This window comes from Perca fluviatilis, chromosome 22 (assembly GCF_010015445.1).
Source record: "Perca fluviatilis chromosome 22, GENO_Pfluv_1.0, whole genome shotgun sequence".
NCBI classification, from domain to species: domain Eukaryota; kingdom Metazoa; phylum Chordata; class Actinopteri; order Perciformes; family Percidae; genus Perca; species Perca fluviatilis.
In genome coordinates, this window is record NC_053133.1 from 29,299,074 (window position 1) to 29,320,536 (window position 21,463).

A 21,463-nucleotide genomic window follows, 5' to 3' on the forward strand; every position below is an offset into this window, starting at 1 on the left:
AGAGAGGTGTGTGTGTGTGTGTGTGTGTGTGTGTGTGTGTGTGTGTGTGTGTGTGTGTGTGTGTGTGTGTGTGTGTGTGTTTGTGTGTATGTGTGTGTTTCTGTATGTTTGTGTGTGTGTGTGTGTGTGTGTGTATTTATGTGTGTATATGTATGTATGTGCGCGTGTGTGTGTGTGTGTGTGTGTGTGTGTGTGACTTGGCAACTAATAACACAACAAAGCTGCCTCCTCTGTGAAAAAGAAACCGAAAAGAAATCTAAGCTTTGTTTTAAGATCCTAAAAAGTGACTTTATTATTTACCTTCTGTATCATACATTATGTACGCACACAATAGGCTTCATGTACACCAACAAGAGGGACTTTTATATTTATAGAAGCTGGATCGTGGATGTAAGAAGTAACAGGACTTGAATAAAAAGTGAAATTCTTTTCTGCAATAATACAAACTGTCGCAATATGAGATAAAAATATAAAAACAGAACATATAACTTGGGGCTTGGTAGAAAAATCAATAAATCAATGAAATATAAATTTCCCCAATTCAATAGAGAATTATCATATAAGTATTACATATAAATGATTTACACAAGCGTCTGTTCTCTTTGTACGGAGTCTACACTTGACCAAAGAACGTGTTAGTTAATTAATACAGCACAGAGAGTTGTGTATGGTTTACATTACCATATGCTACAAGTTCAGTTAAGGCACAAATGTGCAATTAAGTGTGCGTGCAATTTACATTTTATTTCAATGTTTTACAGCATACGGTACTGTGAATGGCTTATTCTTTGGTTAGTAAATATAGAATACCCAGCCCTGATAAGATTCAGATTCAGATTCAGATTCACTTCATTAGCCATTTTCAGTGTAACCCACATTGGAAAAAAAATGTGCAAGTAGCTCAAAGTGCAAGGTCAACACATAAGAGGACACAACATAAAAACAGTAGGGGTGGGAATCACCAGAGGCCTCACAATACGATATCATCACGATACTTACATCACGATACAATATTATTGTGATTTTAAAGATATTGCAATATTCTGCGACATATTGCAATTTATTACCTTTTTTCCAACTTCAAATTTTTCCCAGTTTCAAATTATGTCCCCAAAAGAAAACTTTGTCAACATCTGTTTTATCTAAAAAGACAAAGAAAGTTTGTTCATCTCACTTAAATTTTATTGCTATAAAATGGGATTGTCAAGCAGACAGACTGACCAACACATATATAATAAAAGATCGATACTTGGCATCTGTGTATCGATACAGTATTGCCACGGAAAATATTGCGATACCATGCTATATCGATTTTTCCCCCCACCCCTAAAAAACAGACAAACAAAGCCATATAAAACCTCAATATTAAAATGCTGTACAATAAAAATCCATACATAAATTTAAAAAAGCCTAGTTTAAGGTGCTTTGTTTAAAGTAATTACAGTTTGTTTTCAAGCATATACATGGAAATGTTGCACTTATGACACTAAAGTTTCAAGCTTTATGTTATTTTTTGGTAAATAAAGAAGATATTTCTGAGACTAAAAGCTACTCAGATCATTCAACAAAATAGACAATAAACCAAATAAACATATGTATAAATGACAACACCATAAGCCCTTCATACAAGTCTCTCCCCAGCACAAAGCTTCTTAGGAGACCTCCAGAAAGTTCAAATACTTTCTCCATTTTCTAGTCTAGACATCCAATCTGGCAAACTATTTTCTTAACTTACTTAAGTGTTGGTCATCTTACTTTAAAAAAGTAATTAGTTACAGTTACAAATTACTTCTCCCAAAAAGTAATTGAGTTAGTAACTCAGTTACCACATTATAAAAGTAATTTGTTACTCAGAAAAATAACTGTGACTTTTTTTTCCTGGGCATAGCGTGCATGTTACATAAACATTCTTGCCTTTAATTTCAATGAGCAAGAAGTATTGCTTCCAGTTTGATAACGCTACCTTTGAATTTCCCTGGCTTGTCAGGAACACAGAGGGATGATGGAGGACTCCACATCAGGTGTCAACACATCAAACTTTCTGATCACTCTGACAACATCTGATGAGAGAAATAGACAACAGAAGAGATAAATGAGTGTTTCCAGAGACTCCATTCATCAGCTGTCAGTCAGTGATGCAGCACATCCAGTATAAAGAGCAGCAGAGACTTCAGTGTTCAGACACCAAGTGGAGCGGTTGTGTAGAGCAGCCTGCTTCCTTTCAGCTCTCATGTTAACGTGTTGGAGTGAAGCTCACAGACCTGCAGAGACTTTGGCCATCAAGTCTGTTGACTCTAAAGATTTCACTGAAGTACACAGTGGAAATAAACTGCTGAGAGTCCTGAACGCATCATTACTGCAGAAACAGAGAGACGTTCACTGCTCACTTTAATGATATTACATAAGAAATATGTAAATATGGAGTCTGTTCTGAAATGTTCTTACAAAACAAATGACAGGACAGATTACACACGCACATGCAGTATATATATATATATATATATATATATATATATATATATATATATATATATGGGCTGTCAAAAATAACGTGTTCATTTCGATTAATTAATCTGAGAAAAAAGTAACACGTTAAAAAAATAACGCAGATTAATCCATTCCATATTGACGTTTGACCCGGAGCCGTTCTAGCTGCCTGGATCATTGATTGGAACATTTACTTGTAAAAATCTTCTTAATCTGGTGCCACTGATATGTCTGCGCTTCTCTCTGATGCTCTGAGACAGACGATACAGGCAACACAAACACTGCTGCACGTGACACTAGTTAACACTATACTCGACAGCAGCTAACGTTAGCCTACCGCTAGCTAGTAGCTGGATTAAAAACTGTTAAAATGCTGACAGCTAACGCTAAATGGTGTGAAGTTTGACTGTTTCACTGTAGAGGATTCCAACACCGAGATATAACAGTCTGCAGCTGCTGTTGCCGGAAAAATAACACAGACGGTACTTTCAATGAAACTGGGAAACTACAGACTCGTGGTGCATTCGTAGTTGTTGTTAAATGTCCTTTTCCCATCTGGTGGTTGTTTTTGTCGTTCAACAGCAATTTACTAGTTAAGTTATTGTTATAGTTTTTACATTATTATTAAATCATTTAATTTTGACCATATGGCCTTAGTAATAAACAAGCCGTTCTTTAATGTCGCCGACTGTTGTTTAGTACCCTTCTTTTTTTTTTTACTTTCTTAAAAAGTATCACTTCAGGCACCGTTAATTATGTATGTGATCAATTTTGATTAATTAATCACAGAGTATGTAGTTAATTCAATTATTTTTTAACTGATTGACAGCTGTCATATATACACATACATACATATACATACATATATACATACATACATATATATATATATTATATATATATATACACACACATACATATACACACACACACACACACACACACACACACACACACACATATATACACATATATATATATATATATAGTACAGGCCAAAAGTTTGGACACACCTCATTCAATGCGTTTCCTTTTTATTTTCATGACTATTTACATTGTAGATTCTCACTGAAGGCATCAAAACTATGAATGAACACATATGGAATTATGTACTTAACAAAAAGTGTGAAATAACTGAAAACATGTCTTATATTTTAGATTCTTCAAAGTAGCCACCCTTTGCTTTTTGATGGCTTGATGTGTTCTCTCAATGAGCTTCATGAGGTAGTCACCTGAAATGGTTTTCACTTCACAGGTGTGCTTTGTCAGGGGTTAATTAGTGGAATTATTTTTCCCTTATTAATAAAAAAAGCAAAGGGTGGCTACTTTGAAGAATCTAAAATATAAGATGTTTTCAGTTATTTCAACTCTTTTTGTTAAGTACTTCCATATGTGTTCATTCATAGTTTTGATGCCTTCAGTGAGAATCTACAATGTAAATAGTCATGAAAATAAAAAGGAAACGCATTGAACGAGAAGGTGTGTCCAAACTTTTGGCCTGTACTATATATATATATATATATACACACCTTATATATATACCATTCTGCTCACTTTACAGGTAAAGAGTACAACTGTTCATTTGTGCAAATAATTAGTAGCCTAACTCCTTGAATGGCATTATTATGACAGTTTCAATTCAGAGCAGTGGTCAGTAAATGTATATTTTTAGGCTACTTACGCATTCAGTCGGTCTGCGATCGTCTGCCTCGCTTTCTCTCGCTGTTTCATTATAGCAGCAAGGTTTCTTTTATTTTTTTACAAATAATGTGTTTTACGTTGTCCTACTTCCATATGAAGCTCTCACTCAGTGTAAATAATGCACAGTGAGTATTCTCCTTTTGAGAATCATTAAATCTGTGATTGAGTTTGCGGTCTGTTAAAGAAAGCCGTGAATGCGCATCTATCAGAATTACTTCAGCCTGGCTCGACCTAGTCGCTCCTCTTGACCCTGGCTTGACCTCGGTTTATCGGTTATTCTGGATTTACAAGTTCTACTTTTGTGCAATACCCCCCAGATTTTAAGTTGGACAGTTTGATGTTGTGATGCTGTCAGCTGTAATCTACATGTATTTCCTGCAGACATGAACACAACAACAGCGGTCTTCACATCAACTCAAACACATGATAACAACAAGCATCTGGCTCATCTGATTGGCTGTTTTCTTTCTCTGTGTCCAATCCTGTCACCATTCTCCTCTCAAAGCTTCACTGAGATGGTTGGAGGGTTACAGGAAATACTGGATCTTTGCTTTGATACTAACTGGGTTTAGTTCAATACTGCTGAAACCAGCATGGACTGAATCCAACCCTCTACTTACTCAAGTGTATCCAGTCTACAGTCTGGACTCTCCTTCAGATCACACAGCTGCTTCACGTCTGAATCTTTCATGTTGTCCTTCAGGTCCAGCTCTCTCAGATGGGAGGGGTTGGACTTCAGAGGTGAGGCCAGAGCAGCACAGCTGATCTCTGACAAACTGCAGCTCCTCAATCTGAATGAAGAATAAATTATGTAACTTTAAAAGACAATGTTCCTGCATGAATTCATTTAATGTTTAATAATCTTTTCAGATCTGAAGGTTTTGAATGTAGACGTTTTTTTGAACAGAAACTCCAAACACCTGAACCCACCAGCATGCAGGTTAAAAACTGAAAAACAATTAGTGAAAAAGATCATTTTAAGGACAACGTGCTAGTACTTCAATAAATATGTGGTGATTTAACCTCTTAAACACTGCCCGCTCCACCAATGGGCCCATCTATACTAACGAAATAAAGTCACGTTTAAATCTCGCGAGATATTGTTGATTGAATGAGCTTTTCCCCTGTGTGTTGGTCGCCTCGACGAAGGACGCTGGAACACCAACCTGAAGCGGAGGTTGCTCAAGACGTTGGTCATTAAGGTAGCAGACCCATCTAAGGACGCAAACAATACAACTTCATGGTTGAACACAAACCCCTCTAGAAGTAGGAAAGAGTTGCACTCATCCAGACTAGTTAGTTTAGGGTTTTCACTAAATACATGCACACCGCTGCCCAGACTCCCCTTTGAGGCTGTGCAACTGGAACAGTGACAGTCATCACTCACAAAGTCATGGCAACCAAGCAAACAACAGCACGAGTACAGCAGTTTCTCCTCAGGCAGAGTGACAAACCACGTCAAAAGCCATGACATGAAACCACACTCACACGGGTCCTGTGAAATATGACAGCTACAGTTTATTGTAAAATAGCATTATGGACACTGAATTTGGTGAATTAACTGTTTTTTAGACCCCAGATTAGAAAAGAAGCTAACGTTAGTGAACCCTGCAGTCCCTCTGACACCCTGCTGCAGGAGACGTTGTATTCCCAAAACACGCTGTATTAATGTTACTGTTTAAAACGTTAAAGAAAGCCGTGAATGCGCATCTATCAGAATTACTTCAGCCTGGCTCAACCTAGTCGCTCCTCTTAAGGACTGGCTTGGACTTCGTGAAACACACCAAGCGAGGATGCACGGATAAGACTAGGTCAAGCTCGCTTTATCGGTTATTCTGGATTTACAAGTTCTACTTTTGTGCAATAGCCCCCAGATTTGATGGTTGGAAAGTTTGATGTTGTTGTGATGCTGTCAGCTGTAATCCACATTTATTTCCTGCCGACACAAACACAACAGCTGTCTTCACATCAACTCAAACACATGATAACAACAAGCTTCTGGCTCATCTGATTGGCTGTTTTCTTTCTCTGTGTCCAATCCTGTCACCATTCTACTCTCAAAGTTCCACTGAGAAGGTTGGAGGTTACAGGAAATACTGGATCTTTGCTTTGATACTAACTGTGTTTAGTTCAATACTGCTGAAACCAGGATGGACTGAATCCAACCCTCTACTTACTTCATTGTCTCCAGTCTACAGTCTGGACTCTCCTTCAGATCACACAGATGCTTCAGGTCTGAATCCTTCATGTTGTTGTCCTTCAGGTCCAGCTCTCTCAGATGGGAGGGGTTGGACTTCAGAGGTGAGGCCAGAACAGCGCCGCTGATCTCTGACAAACTGCAGCTCCTCAATCTGAATGAAGAATAAATTATGTAACTTTAAAAGACAATGTTCCTGTTCTCCTCAGGCAGAGTGACAAACTTTCTGTCATTTGCTGAATTAACTGTTTTTTAGACCCCAGGTTAGAAAAGAAGCTAACGTTAGTGAACCCTGCAGTCCCTCCGACACTCTGCTGAAGGAGAGGTTTTATTCCCGTAACAAGCTGTGTTAATGTTACAGTTTAAAACGTTAGTGGGGATGCATACCGCTCAAAACCAACATAAAAAAAAAACTTAGTAATGATTGGTTTTGTTGTTAAATTGTATTTAAAATGAGCTGTGACGCTAAATTACCTGCTTCAGGTAACGGCAGCCTACAGTACTTTCAAAGATTTTTTTTTTACATTATCGCAGGTAGAAAAAAAAGCAAATTACCCTTTAAGATATCAGTCTTTTGTCTGCAGTTTAGTGTGACCTCAACTTTCACAACATATTAATCTCAGCACAGTAAAGTAAAAAAATGGTGTCTGACCTTAGAGACTTCAGTCGACAGTGTGGAATCTCCAGAAAACTACAAAGCTGCTTCAATTTTGAATTCTGCAACTCGTTTCCATTCAGCTCCAGCTCTCTCAGATGGGAGGGGTTAGACTTCAGAGATGAGGCCAGAGAAGCACAGCTGATCTCTGACAAACTGCACCACCGCAATCTGAATAAAGAATAAGTTATATATAATTTAAGAAATTCATAATCCAATCAATGTGTTTAGGTTTTAAATGTGTAGCTTTCTACAGACATCCAAATGTCATCACAACATTCATGAACCTATTCATTTCAACACAGCCTCGCCTGTGATTCGAAGATAAATACTATGCTGATCCTTTTAACAGCTGTGTGTTCTGAAGACTCAATATCAATGAGACGGCTAATTTGACAGCTGTACAGCTAACCTAGCTAATGGCAGCTAACTACAGTTAGCAGTTAGTTTAGCAACAAGTAATATTAGCCTAAAGCTAATGGTATCTGTCCAAATCTCATTAAAATCATCTCAGTACTGTCGTACAATTTACAAAAAGAACAATTTAAAAACATTAAAAGACAAGAATAAAATTTACAGTGCACTACATGACGCCAAATTGTGGTGGAAGTTTTTCTTAAAGTGATGGTTCAGAGTAATTTCACCCTAGGGTCCTTTGCAACAGATCCATTTTTTCTTCTTCCAATCATATGTTAAATAAAGAGTCAATGTGGATTTACATATTGCCATAATATCATAATCCTACAATGAATCATTGTGAAAACTAAACTTTACTACTTTGGCCAGGTCATCATCAAAAAAGCGAATTTATATATTAGTTGTCATGTACATTTATTAAAAACGTTTCATATAGCTAGACGTCTAAACTCCGTTATGTTTAAATAACTGCCATGCTGATTCCAAACAGACAGCTTTATCAAGGCAGTTTGGGCTTCAGATAGCTTTTACACAGTGGCCATCGTTAATGACAAATCATGTTCCGCTATGAACGTGCACACACGTATTGTTTGTATCACGGTCGGTCAGTAAACGAACAGTAGCAGTCGCAACGGTAGCGGCCGTTGCCGGTAACGTACTCGTATGACAGAGCTTTGTGACTAGCATCTAATGACTAGCTAGCAAGCCCTGTCTTACCGCTACTTTTGAACGGTGTCTTCCTTCAACATGCGCTGCAGAAGCAGCACCCGGCTCCCTCAGTTTGAGGCACCAAGTGCTAAACGGCTTCCCATCTCCACTCTTTTCCTCTTGACCTCTATTCATGCCCACCGCCATTTCTTTTAACTACTTTCTCAACTAAAGCTTCCTGTATCTACATGCTCCAAGTTTGATAAACTTTGCCTCCATTTTTTTAGCCGCATTACCACGGAGACCACACCGGCACTGCTCTCTCACATTTCGGCAAAGACCCGCCCTACTTTGCATCTGATTGGATAGAACTCTTTTCATTGGTAGGTGGAAGTTCGATGATTGGTTGAATCCAGCGCATCGAAACAAACCAGACCCCCCCCCCTTAAACATTTTCTCATTGAATCTACACGATTCACGTAGGTCACCTATTTTGGTTTCAAAACAGCGAATTTCGCCGAAAGGTGAGTGATTTTCATGTCTGATAACTAGCAGGAGACAAGTAATAATTGAGGTAAGTTTGGAGATATTACCTTATTTTATCATTAAATTAATAAATATTTTTGTTGTATCTCTTTTCGGTGTAGTAATTTGTACACGGCCCTAAACACTCTGCAGGTAGCAGCAGCTGCAGCAACAGAGAGCAGAAGCCAGCAGGCAAGTGTTCATAAACTTCTGTTGTACTTACAAACTTTCCAATCCATCGTTTTATGAGTGCATAACCTACACTGTAAGAAAAAAAATCCGTAAAAAAACGGATAAAGTCCTGGCAGAAAATTACCAGGAATTTATCCGTTAATGTCACAGACACTTCTGTTAATCCTAGAACGGATAATTCCGTAGATTTACAGTATATTCTCTGTTTATTCACAGACACTTCTGTTAATCCTAGAACGGATAATTCCGTAGATTTACAGTATATTCTCTGTTTATTCACAGACACTTGTTAATCCTAGAACGGATAATTCCGTAGATTTACAGTATACCCTCAGTAGCATTTGCTACCCAGAAATGTCTTCACCACGGATCTTTAAATCTGAAACATAAAATTCTGAATAGTGTTCTTCCACTCTAATGCTAAAATACAATGACAAATGGTATCCATCACCAGACCAATGTAATGTAATGAGTTAGAATAACTAAACATCTAATACAGCAACATGATCAAATACAATCACCACAAAATATATAAATTTAACATGTTTATTTTTTTATGCCATGAAGGATATGCATAAAAGTGCATTCAATGGTTTTTTACGAATTATTTTAACAATATGCAAAGCACCATGTTTTGGATCAGACTTTTTGCTTTAAAACAGCAACAAACTGAATAAAACAAATTTAAAACATTAAAACTATGATTCATAAAGTGCATTCTAGGGATGGACCAATGGATCCTCATATGAGATCTGAGAATTCCAATATTTGTTCATAGGCGAATGGAGAGGAACATTATGAAGTGATCGGGGCATCCCTAGTTTGTTTTGTATAGCTTTAAACACATAACAGACTAAAACAATACATTGAACGACAATTCATTGAACTATGTGCAAAGCACCATTAAAAAGTGCTCATTTTGTAGAAGATTGTTTAAATAGCAACAGAGTAAACATTCATTAATAACATGACAATAATGGTGTTGCATCAAAAGGTGGTCACAAACAAGTAAAACAGCTTTTCAACTTTCTTTTAAACATTTCCAAATACATGGCAAAAATCATCATCCACACACAGCTCAAATTACCATCCATGGATTCTCGAAGTTGTTTAGTTCAAACAGGAACTCCAGCAGTCTTGGAGGAATGTGCTGGTGTTTGGTCCTCTTCTTCTCGGCCTTTGACCCTCGCTCAGGATTTATTCCCAGGAAAACTCTTAAAGAAATGGATTTTGTTTTTAGCAACACAAGTAATGAAATGAATGAAACTGACAGAGAGTAACATGCAGACCAAGTTGAGATGGAAAAATCCTCGTAAATCCAATTTGAGTATTGTTCCATTACAGGACAACTACTAGAACAAATTAACATTTGTAATAGGGATGCACGATTATGGCCAAAATGATTATCACGATTATTTGTTAAATTTGAACCAAAACAAATTGTATTGTCACATAGGCTAAATTATAACTGCTTTCACATCCATATTGTGCTACATTCCTCCTTTGTTGAAGGATATTATGAAGGAGTACGCCATTTCATCTGTTGTGCGACCGCTTTCCAAACATGGGTGTTTACTGTGAAAAGACACAGGCAACGCAATTATCTGTTCACGTTAACGGCACATGTTAAAATCCCGGTATCTACCGGACGAAATAGCAACGTGCATTACGGTGCAACTTAAATGTCTGCGTTGTGCTCTTGTGCTCCAAAAGAGGTTGTGGTTAGAGGTTAGAGAGCTAGTAAACACTAATAACACGTTACACAGCAGGTAACGTTAGCCTACCATTAGCTATAGTAGTGACTGGATTAAACACGGCTAAAATACAGACAGCTAAACGGTGTAGTGTGACTGTATTTCACTGGAGAGGATTCCAACAGCAAGACGTACAACAGTCTGCTGCTAAAGCTATGAGCAAAACAGACTCAAACTAGCTCTGGTCACTGTTGTATGAAAAACAAAACAGACGGGACTAAATGTTGCGTTTACTGGTAAACTGGTAAACCTCGGGACCGACTTCTGACTGAATGCTATCTGTTGTGGAATTTTCCTCACGTTACTCTGTCCTCTGTGACTGTCTACGTCTAAACTAAGCTGCGCGGTGCAGGGAACAACTCTGATTGGGTCATGGTAGGGCTGCACAATTAATCGAATTTTAATCACGATCACGATTTTGGCTTCCCACGATCAAATTTGCGTGATCGTGCGAAATTTGCGTCATTCCGTTCATAGAACAGTTTTTGCAAAGCCAATCTGGCGCTCCATAAACCATTGTCTGATCACGTCTCCATGAGCCAATCAGAGTTGTTCCCTGCACCGCCGCACAAACCAATACTTTTCCATGACTTTTTGACAAATTTCCATGACTATGTGTTCCTGAAAATGTCAGTCGACATTCTACAATAAGAATACTAATCTGTGTTAAAGTTGACCCTCAGAGGTTTAACTATAACATGAATGATAATGCATGTCGTTCATAGTGGGATTCTTGATATCGCTCCCCGAATACAACGTTGAGGTTAAGACGATGTGAAAATACATTTATTAATCACATATTATTATGCTGTGTTAAAAACAATTCCATGACTTTTCCAAAACTTTCTGGGTCTTTTTATGTTTCCAAAACCTTTCCAGGCCTGGAATTTGCATTTTTCAAATTCCATAACTTTTCCAGGTTTATTCAAAACGTATGAACCCTGAGCCAGTCACCGGTCATGACCAATCAGCTGAAAATCGGCTGGTCTTAATTGGGGACAAATAAATCGACATTGAAATGATCAAATTGCCATACTTAATACTTTCCAATTCAGATATTGCATTAATAATGCTACGACGTAATGTTTCAAATGGTTGCCATTTGCATCTCAGTCATGTGAGTTTGTCAGCTGAAATACGTCTTACACTATACACTCACAAGCCACTTTCTTAGGTACACCTGTGCAATCTAATTCAATCCAACACAACAGCTCTGTCAGAGGTGATAGGTGAAGGTGATAATTATACTTTATGGTTATTATTGAGGTTGTAGTGGTTGGTACTGATGTACTCAGGGCTCCAGACTAAGACTACGTTTTTAATTGCTCTTTAATGTTTCATGTAAAGCACTTTGAGTTGCCTTGTTGCTGAAAGCTGCTGTAGAAATAAAGTTGCCATGCCTTTCACCCTCAGCCTGTCAGTCAGCCACCAGGGCACATAAACCACTGTTGTGCCTGGCTGCTTGTTTCAGAGGAAGTATAACATTAACAGCACCGCGACCGCTTTCGGCTCGCCATTAATATCATATCGCAGCAAACGCTGTCTGCGTGAAAAACTGTAACCACACTTGAAACCACTTTATCGGCATTTCCGTGACTCTCTGTGACTTCAACAAAACTGCAGAGCCGACGTAGTTTGCATCGTCTGCAGCTCTGCGTGTGTGTTTTGGTCGGAGCTCTGCTCTCTGTTAATTTTCAGAGAGGACATAAGCTTGCGCTTACGCGCTCTCAGGTACCGAAATTTCAACGTTTAATGTGTAAAAAAAGGGGGCAAATTTACTGGTCACACACTCTCAAATTTTGGTCACAAAATGCAACCATTTGGTCGCAGTCTGGAGCCCTGTGTACTGGAGTGCAAGAAAAGTGTTCCTAATATTTTGTCCTCCTCAATGTATGGTTAAACTCCAGGGTCCAGAAGAAAGCAGGAAAAGCTCACACACTGATCAGAGAAAAGGAATGTCCTCTCCAAAGGTTGATGGATGTCACAGTTCCATTTTAAATGGTCCATCAAAAATATATATACACACACACACACACAGGTATTATACAGCTGTTATATATTTTTGTATATATTTTTGATCGACCATTAAAAATGTATAAAGTATAAGGACAACACTCAATATAATGCACTCAAGTACACCACCAACATTCACTATGACCTCAATAATAAATAAAGTATAATCATCACCTTTCTGACAATGTCAACAAAAACTGAAAATGTAAAAGCCTCGTAAAAGAAGAATGTATATTATATTGCACAGATGTACCTAATAAAGTGTCTAAAATAATATAGTATATATATATATATATTTCTATATATATAGAAAATATATTTTTTATATACTATATTATTTTAGTTAAAGAAAATATATTTTTTACCACAGAAGTGCAACTCCGAAGATGAAACTCCGTTTGAAACGTCCGTTGATGACCGCTTCTTCATTGAGACGTTAGCACGTACGGCGCTTCATGCTCCCACAATGCAATGCGTCCTTAAAAAATACGGTTAAAACTCCTGTAAAAAAATATTACGGAAAATTCCTTCACATTAACACGGTAAATTGTACCGTATATTTACGGACTTTTCTTACAGTGTATTTGTACTAGTGTAGAAGTTTGGTATAATTTCGGGCATTATTAGTGGGGTCATTTACGAGATACAAACGTGGGTCCATTAGCCTCTGCGCTAAGCTATTCAGCTGATAAAGCTACTCTACGCTACTCTCCCAATGTTCGACCCAGGTGAAAAAAGCTTCTGGGGGGTTGTTTGGCTCGAGGTCATGGTGCAAAGGACCCTAGGGTGAAATTACTCCGAACTATCACTTTAAAGCAGCAGGGTTTTAAAGATATCAATGAATCAATTTTATCTTACCCGTACTGCTTGAAATCTCTTCCTGTTCGTTTTTGATCGGAGTGGAAAACAGTCAAGAGCGCTCCGCTGTGCTGACCCCCTTCTCTCTGAAATATCTTTTTAAGGTTAGAGGTATGAGGCAGCGACCCACGGAGCTATTTTTCTCTGTTTTCTCATCCAATCCTGTTTTATCGTACAATGTACAATGTGATCATCACCACAAGGCGAGGTCATTTCTTCGGTAAACCTTCGTAAAAACCCGGGACAGCCCTGCAGACAAAAATCTCTTAATAGTCAAGTAAGTAAGTAAGTAAGTAAAATTTGTATAGCACCTTTCACAGATAAAAATCACAAAGTGCTTCACAATGAAATGCAATTCAACACAAGAAGTCACAATACGAGCACATTGAAATACAAATAGAAAATATAACAAACAACCATAAAAAACCCATCGACTAAGTAAAAGCCTGCTTGAACAGCAGAGTCTTAGCTGCCTTTTTAAGTACACAATCAGAATCCACAAAACGATAGATAGGCAAGTCATTCCACAGCCTAGGAGCCACTGCTTGGAATGACCGATCCCCTCTAGTTTTAAAATTAGTGCGGGGAACCACTAATAGCATCTGACCTAATGATCTCAGACTACGGGTGGGGGTATGTAGCTGTATCAAATCAGAGATGTAGAAAGGAACTTGACCGTGCAACTCGCTTAGGGTGTCACAGACTATTTACTATTTTATGTCTTCTGCAGTCCGTCTCTAAATAGTCAAGAGCTTGTTTAAAGTGTCACAGACCATTTTTTATAAATAGTCAAGAGCTTCTTTAAATTGTCACAGACTATTTTTTAATTTTTTATTTAATTTAATAGTTTCTCAGATTTCTGTTCAATTGTAATCGTTTTGGTCTTCAGACCCTTTTGTTAGTTATCAAACTAACTTTGTTGAGCTTAACAGCCTGTCTCTTCTGTAATGTATTTGCATACCCGTATCAAAGAAATAATCAGAAATATGTCCGTGTCTGCTAGAGGATGTCACTCATAACCTCAGTTATATCTTTGTCCTATCTAATGACCCAAGATAATAATTTAAAGAAAGAGCAGTTAAAACAGTTAAACATATAAAAGCAGATAAAATAAATTATTTAAACAAAGGCAACATCAAAAAGATAGGTCTTCAACCTTGATATAAAAGAACAGAGTTGTAGCGGACCTGCAGTTTTCTGGGAGTTTGTTCCAGATATGTGGAGCATAAAAACTGAACGCTGCTTCCCCCTGTTTAGTTCTGACTCTGGGGACAACAAGTAGACCTGTCCCAGACGACCTGAGAGGTCTGGGTGGGTCATAGTGTAGTAGCAGATCAGAAATGTATTTTGGCCCTAAACCGTTTAGTGATTTATAAACCAGCAAAAGTATTTTGAAATCAATTCTTTGAGGCACTGGAAGCCAGTGTAGAGACTTCAGTACTGGAGTGATGTGATCCACTTTCCTGGTTTTAGTGAGGACTCGGGCAGCAGCGTTCTGAATCAGCTGCAGCTGTCTGATTGATTTTTTAGGGAGACCTGTAAAGACACCGTTACAGTAGTCAAGTCTACTGAAGATAAAAGCATGGACAAGTTTTTCCAAATCCTGCTGAGACATAAGTCCTTTAACCCTTGACATATTTTTAAGGTGATAATAGGCTGATTTTGTAATTGTCTTAATGTAGCTTTTAAAATTCAGGTCTGGATCTATGACTACACCAAGATTTCTGGCTTTGTCTGTTGTTTTTAACATTGTCGTTTGAAGCTAATATAGCCTATACAGCAGACAAAGTGATATAATGGTAGGGGCTGAGAGAGAGAGGCTCATGTTGAAAAGTCAATTTCCCCCATCCCCCCTTTGTGTGGTATTGAAGCTTTTTATCTCCAGCTCTGCATCCTCGGTATTGTCGCCTTTGTTCCTCCAGGATCAAGTGAAACGTGCGAGCATGTCCGGCGTGTCCCATTGTCCTACAGTTGGTTTTAACACCTGATGCGAACCGTACGGGAGTACAATTACGCGTGAAAAGTGTAACCACAGTTTGGACCACTTAATCGGCATTTCCCTGACCCCCTAAACAAGCTGCAGAGGCGGGGTTGCCCAGCTCTGTCCGTTCATGTAACCGCAGCATTTAAACTGTAGCATATTACACTCTTTAAACGTTTTTAAACGTTTAAACTTTGGAATTATTCCGTAGTTCACATTCGTGCTGAACCGTAGGGGTGGTCCGTTCCATTAAAACTGTCAACACTAACAATTTATTGATCAATAGAATATATTTAAAAATGAAACACATTACACATCATAACTTATTGAAACGATTGTATTGCTGTACAAATTAGCTACGACAACTTAGGAGCAAAATGTTCTCGGGAAAAAAGTTACCGTCAAGACATGTTCATATTAAAAGGAACTGGACTTTGGGGTCAAGCCCCCCCCCCCCCCTTGTTTGTTCTTGACCTTCAGGAAAAATATATGGTGGAGAAAATCTACAGAATTTCAATATACAATCACCTAAAGGACTATTAGGAACACCTGTAAGATTTCTCGTTAATGCAATTATCTGATCAACCAAGCACATGGCAGCTGCTTCAATGCATTTAGGGGTGTGGTTCAGGTCTAGTCAATCTCCTGAACTCCAAACTGAATGTCAGAATGGGAAAGAAAGGTGATCTAAGCAACTTTGAGCGTGGCATGGTTGTTTGTGCTAGACGGGCTGGTCTGAGTATTTCACAATCTGCTCAGTTACTGGGGTTTTCACACACAACCATTTCTAGGGTTTACAAAGAATGGTCTGAAAAAGAAAAAACATCCAGTATGCTGCAGTCCTGTGGGGGGGGGGGGTGAAAATGCCTTGTTGATGCTAGAGGTCAGAGGAGAATGGGCCGACTGATTCCAGCTGATAGAAGATCAACTTTGACTCAAGTAACCACTCGTTACAACCAAGGTATGCAGCAAAGCATTTGTGAAGCCACAACACGCACAACCTTGAGGCGGATGGGCTACACCAGCAGAAGTCCCCACCGGGTACCACTCATCTCCACTAAAAACAGGAAAATGAGACTGCAATTTGCACAAGCTCACCAAAATTGGACAGTTGAAGACTGGAAACATGTTGCCTGGTCTGAGGAGTCTCGATTTCTGTTGAGACATTCAGATGGTAGAGTCAGAATTTGGTGTAAACAGAACGAGAACATGGATCGGTCGTGCCTTGTTACCACTGGGCAGGCTGGTGGTGGTGGTGTAATTGTGTGGGGGATGTTTTCTTGGCACACTTTAGGCCCCTTAGTACCAATTGGGCATCATTTAAATGCCACAGCCTACCTTAGCATTGTTTCTGACCATGTCCATCCCTTTATGACCACCATGTACCCATCCTCTGATGGCTACTTCCAGCAGGATAATGCACCATGTCACAACGCTCGAATCATTTCAAATTGGTTTCTTGAACATGACAATGAGTTCACTGTACTAAAATGGCCCCCAAAGTCACCAGATCTCAACCCAATAGAACATCTTTGGGATGTGGTGGAATGGGAGCTTCGTGCCCTGTATGTGCACCCCACAAATCAATTGCAAGATGCTATCCTCTCAATATGGGCCAACATTTCTAAAGAATGCGTCCAGCACCTTGTTGAATCAATGCCACGAAGAATTAAGGCAGTTCTGAAGGCGAAAGGGGGTCAAACACGGTATTAGTAGGGTGTTCCTAATAATCCTTTAGGTGAGTGTATAGTCAAAAACAAAACGTTAGTTTCAGTAAAGTTAGTAGCAGTTCTCTTACTTGGTGCCTGATGGTCCAGGTTCATTACTGAAGTCTTCAGGAATACCTTTGGACTGGTCACTCTTCGTAGACTGACAGTCAGATCCTTCAGACTCTGCTCCGTCCTCCTCTACCTCGACATCACTCATCTTCTGATCTGAAGTCAGTCTGAGAGGTAGAACAGTAAGACCGACTGTGAGCTCACAACATTTACAAAACAACAAGACTGAACAATGTAAGACAGATAATATTCTGATTCTGCATTTAGAGTCATCCTTTTTAGTGCTTTCAAGTCTGCAACATGTTCCTGATATCCCAGCATGCATTGAATTAACACCTTATAATGCAGAAAGTACACAAATGACAAATCCGGCACAAGTCTTTCTAAACTATATTTTTGATAAACTGTCTGTACACTTACAAAGTTCTAAATGCTTCGGTTTACATGAACATAGAAATAGCGATTTCTTTTTACCTTCACATGCCCGACACACTAGCTTATAAGCTAATTAGCGGGTTGGCGATAAAATTGGTCACATTCGATTAGCATGAAAACATATCCCAGAGAACGGTCAAACTCTGTACACGTGTTATTAACCCCTAGGTTCCTTTTGCGCTGGATTTGTCCTTTAAGTAAAGGAACTGGACTTTGGGGTCAAGCCCCCCTTGTTCGTTCTTGACCTTCAGGAACAATATATGGTGTAGAATATAAATTAGTTAGTATCAGTTCTCTTACTTTGTGTCTGAGGGTCCAGGTTCATTACTGAAGTCTCCAGGAAGACCTTTGGACCGGTCACTCTTCGTAGACTGACAGCCAGATCCTTCAGACTCTGCTCTGTCCTCCTCTTCCTCCAAATCACTCATCTTCTGATCCGGAGTCAGTCTGAGAGGTAAAAACAGTAAGACCAACTGTGAGCTCACAACATTTATAAAAAACAAGATTGAACAACATAAGAGAATATTCTGATTCTGCATTTAGAGTCATCCTTTTTTAGAGCTTTCAAGTCTGCAACATGTTCCTGATATCCCAGCAAGCATTGAATTAACACCTAATAATGCAGAAAGTACACAAAAGCCTAAAAACAAATTATCTTAAAGACTGAAAAAGAGCGGGGCTGAGCTCCTAGGCATGCAGGTGCAAAGCTGAGGTGCCAGTTTTCTATATATGGTCATGTGCTCCAAGTAGGTGCTACTGCAGTGTTTATGTTAGATACACTGCTGCATGAAGCTACACGCTTCAGGGAAAAGATGTAACCTTGGTTGCAAATATTTCAGGTCACATTCCTGCTGGAACATGTTGGGTTATGTAGTTTTTGGATTAAGTATTTAATTTTTGATGGAACAAAGTGCCGCTGTGTCTGCTGCAGCCAAAGGCGGACTGCAACAAACTGAATGAATGGGGGTGGGGTGGGGTGGGGGATGGGGGTGGGGTGAATGACTGAACAACACAAAGCACAGCAACACGATCCCTTTGGAGTCTGACCTTCTCAGCGTCACCTTTCCCTTTTCTTTTTGGCTTTCCATCATTAGACTCACAACCTGTCTGTTAACGTTACCGATAGCCTTCCAAACGTGACGAGGAAAAAAAAAAACTCTGTTCGATTCACCAACTGCTAATAAACTTTAATATGCAAGCAAAAACATTAGCAGATGAAAGTGAAAATGAGTCATATAAATAAGTTGGTATCAGTTCTCTTACTTTGTGTCTGAGGGTCCAGATTCATCACTGAAGTATAGAGGTAGATCTATGGACCAGTCACTCTTCACTGACTGACAGCTAGATACTACAGACTCTGGTCCATACTCCTCTTCCTCCAAATCACTCATCTTCTGATCTGAAGTTAGTCTGAGAGGTAAAACAGGAACACTGACTGTGAACACACACACACACACACACACACACACACACACACACACACACACACACACACACACACACACACACAAACAACACACACCTTGTGGGAGGGAATCCTTGATATAATGCATTCCCTAACCCCTCTTTACCATACCCCACACGCCAAGCAGGCTCAAGACTTTTTTTGTTTAAAAAAGAGGATCTTACACTTTACAGAAAGGTCGACCTCCTTAATGTTTTTAGACACTCAAAATAATAATCTGAGTCTGTCAGCAGCAAAGTGAGCACTTTATGAAGGTAAATACAAGATGGACAATTGTCCCATCAACTTAACATTGTAGTTTGTTTTCACGTTACCCGACTGCAGCGATCTCGTTTAATCTCCTAGTATCTAGTCTCCAACTTTGGGCCAAAATTATAATGTATTCTCATGTAAACTATTTATGTCAGCACAGACATTTTTGTAAATTGTTTAAGCCAGTGTATCCCACCATAATGGTTATTATATTGCAATATTCCAGACAATCCCATATATACACCACTTACAAATATTAATATATATTTCTACTGGTATGCTTCCTAGTGACATTAATGAAAAACATTTGAAGAAAAAACTATTCCACCTGTGTGTGCAAATAGTTCAGGCTACAGCACAAATATTTCCATTCATAGATAAGAATAATCAAGTCTAACCTCAGAATTTCTTTTCAAAGTGCACCAGACTGATGCATTTAAATGTTAAAATAGACAACATTTTTTTACACGGGGAGCATGCCCATGGACCCCACCTAGAGGGGCTTGTGCCCCAGTGCAACTCTAGGTCTAGTGTACCCGTTTTACAGTTTTACAAAGATAAAAACATTACCTGTTTTGGAGGTATTTACGCTTCAGAGCTTAAAATTAACACTCACACTGCCTCAGCCTTCAGTTTCCTCGCCCTGCTCTGTAGACTGAAATAGTATTTTGGGCGGGCCAGTACAAAAGTGAGTGGGCCATTTTCAAATAGACCTAGAAGTAGCAAAAAAAGACAAACTGAATTTTTTTTTACCTTCCAACATATACTGCATTAAAACGGCAATAGCAGTACTGTCTACAACATGCTCAACCAACAAAGCTCATTCTAAAAAGTTTGTACATAACAATATAGACAATAACGATTGTCGATTTTCACCTATTCAGGCTGAAATATATTTGCACAGGCAGAACCAGCAGCATTGGCTCTGCACAGCAGTGTTATAAAATGAACCATTTTATTGCACAAAGTGGCAACTAATCATGAACGCACACAGCAGAGAAGGTGTTTACATACTGCATGACATAGAATAGTTTACATCAAACAGAAATCGCACATGGAACATATCATTTGTGCATTCATAACAGCATTGTAGCTTCAGGACTATACGGTCAGATCATGAGCAGCGAATGTGCTACCAGCAGTAAAAGAAAATCAAAGAATGAAAAGCCTAGCATAGTTTGAATTATGAAAGATATAATGAAAAGTGGCCAGCAAGGCGCCAAATCTTAGACATCTCAAGTCCACGGCAGTGACAGGTCAAAGAAAATAAAAAGCTACGTCACAGATAAGTTATCTCCGTATTTAATGTGGGCCAAACACAAACGCATTTCAGAAGCCATTATCAGCATTCACCATTTCTTACTAAATAGGAAGGTTACTTAAATAATAACGCAAGAAGCATGAAACCCGTTTTACTTAATGTTACCTCTATGAGAGCCAGCACTCAAACACACTCCTCTCTCTCTGATCAGCTCCGCTGGAGAAATGTTTGAACACGCTGCAGAAAAGCTTGTCCTCATTTACACTGGATTCCGTCCGGGGGCGGACCAGGACAAAAATTCAGATCTGGCACTGTAGCCACACCAGCCCACATTAGGCTACCACGCCCATGCAGCCCCAGCCACGGACACGTTCATTCACTATAACATTTTTTATACAGATGGTGAAATAATATAAGCAATACCTTATGGAACAGATTTTTATAAGTAACTGGCAAACAATGCTTACTACTTTTTAAAGAGCACACGTTTATGAACAATTTACACATACTGTCGGTTTATAATGTTAATGTCATTTTCTAAAGTATGTTTTTCTCTGTTTTAACTGAGGCGGTCTGTGATTCTACTTCAGGGTTTTTACTCGTTCAGAATTGCCCCAGGGGGGAGGGAGGGGGGTTTGGGAGTCCTCCCCCTGGCAATTTTAAGGGTAAAAGACTTCAATTCCTGCATTCTGATACATTTTTAGGCAGCAATTTATGGTAAAAATGTATATATTTATGGCAAGGAAATCACACAATTCTGGTGGCAGGTAACAATTCAAAATACAAAATATAATATTATAGTAGTATTATATTCAGTAGTCCAGTAAGGGGGCTTTGACATCTG

General features: G+C 38.9%; 2 protein-coding genes across 2 annotated transcripts in view; one reads left to right on the forward strand and one right to left on the reverse strand.

Annotated features, from left to right (window-relative positions):
* The window catches only part of dipk1c (divergent protein kinase domain 1C), a 157,497-nt gene that overhangs the window by 99,512 nt on the left and 36,522 nt on the right, over nucleotides 1-21,463 (forward strand). The window lies entirely within an intron of this gene.
* On the reverse strand, nucleotides 1,871-20,861 carry LOC120552583 (NACHT, LRR and PYD domains-containing protein 12-like). The gene is made up of 9 exons (XM_039790764.1): nucleotides 20,785-20,861; nucleotides 19,975-20,071; nucleotides 18,905-19,076; nucleotides 17,942-18,088; nucleotides 17,227-17,373; nucleotides 7,038-7,211; nucleotides 6,366-6,539; nucleotides 4,809-4,979; nucleotides 1,871-2,060 (listed from the first exon to the last, which is right to left on the reverse strand). The coding sequence occupies exons 3-9, from the start codon at nucleotides 19,030-19,032 to the stop codon at nucleotides 2,033-2,035; spliced, it is 969 nt and encodes a 322-aa protein (XP_039646698.1). The 5' UTR covers nucleotides 19,033-19,076; nucleotides 19,975-20,071; nucleotides 20,785-20,861; the 3' UTR covers nucleotides 1,871-2,032.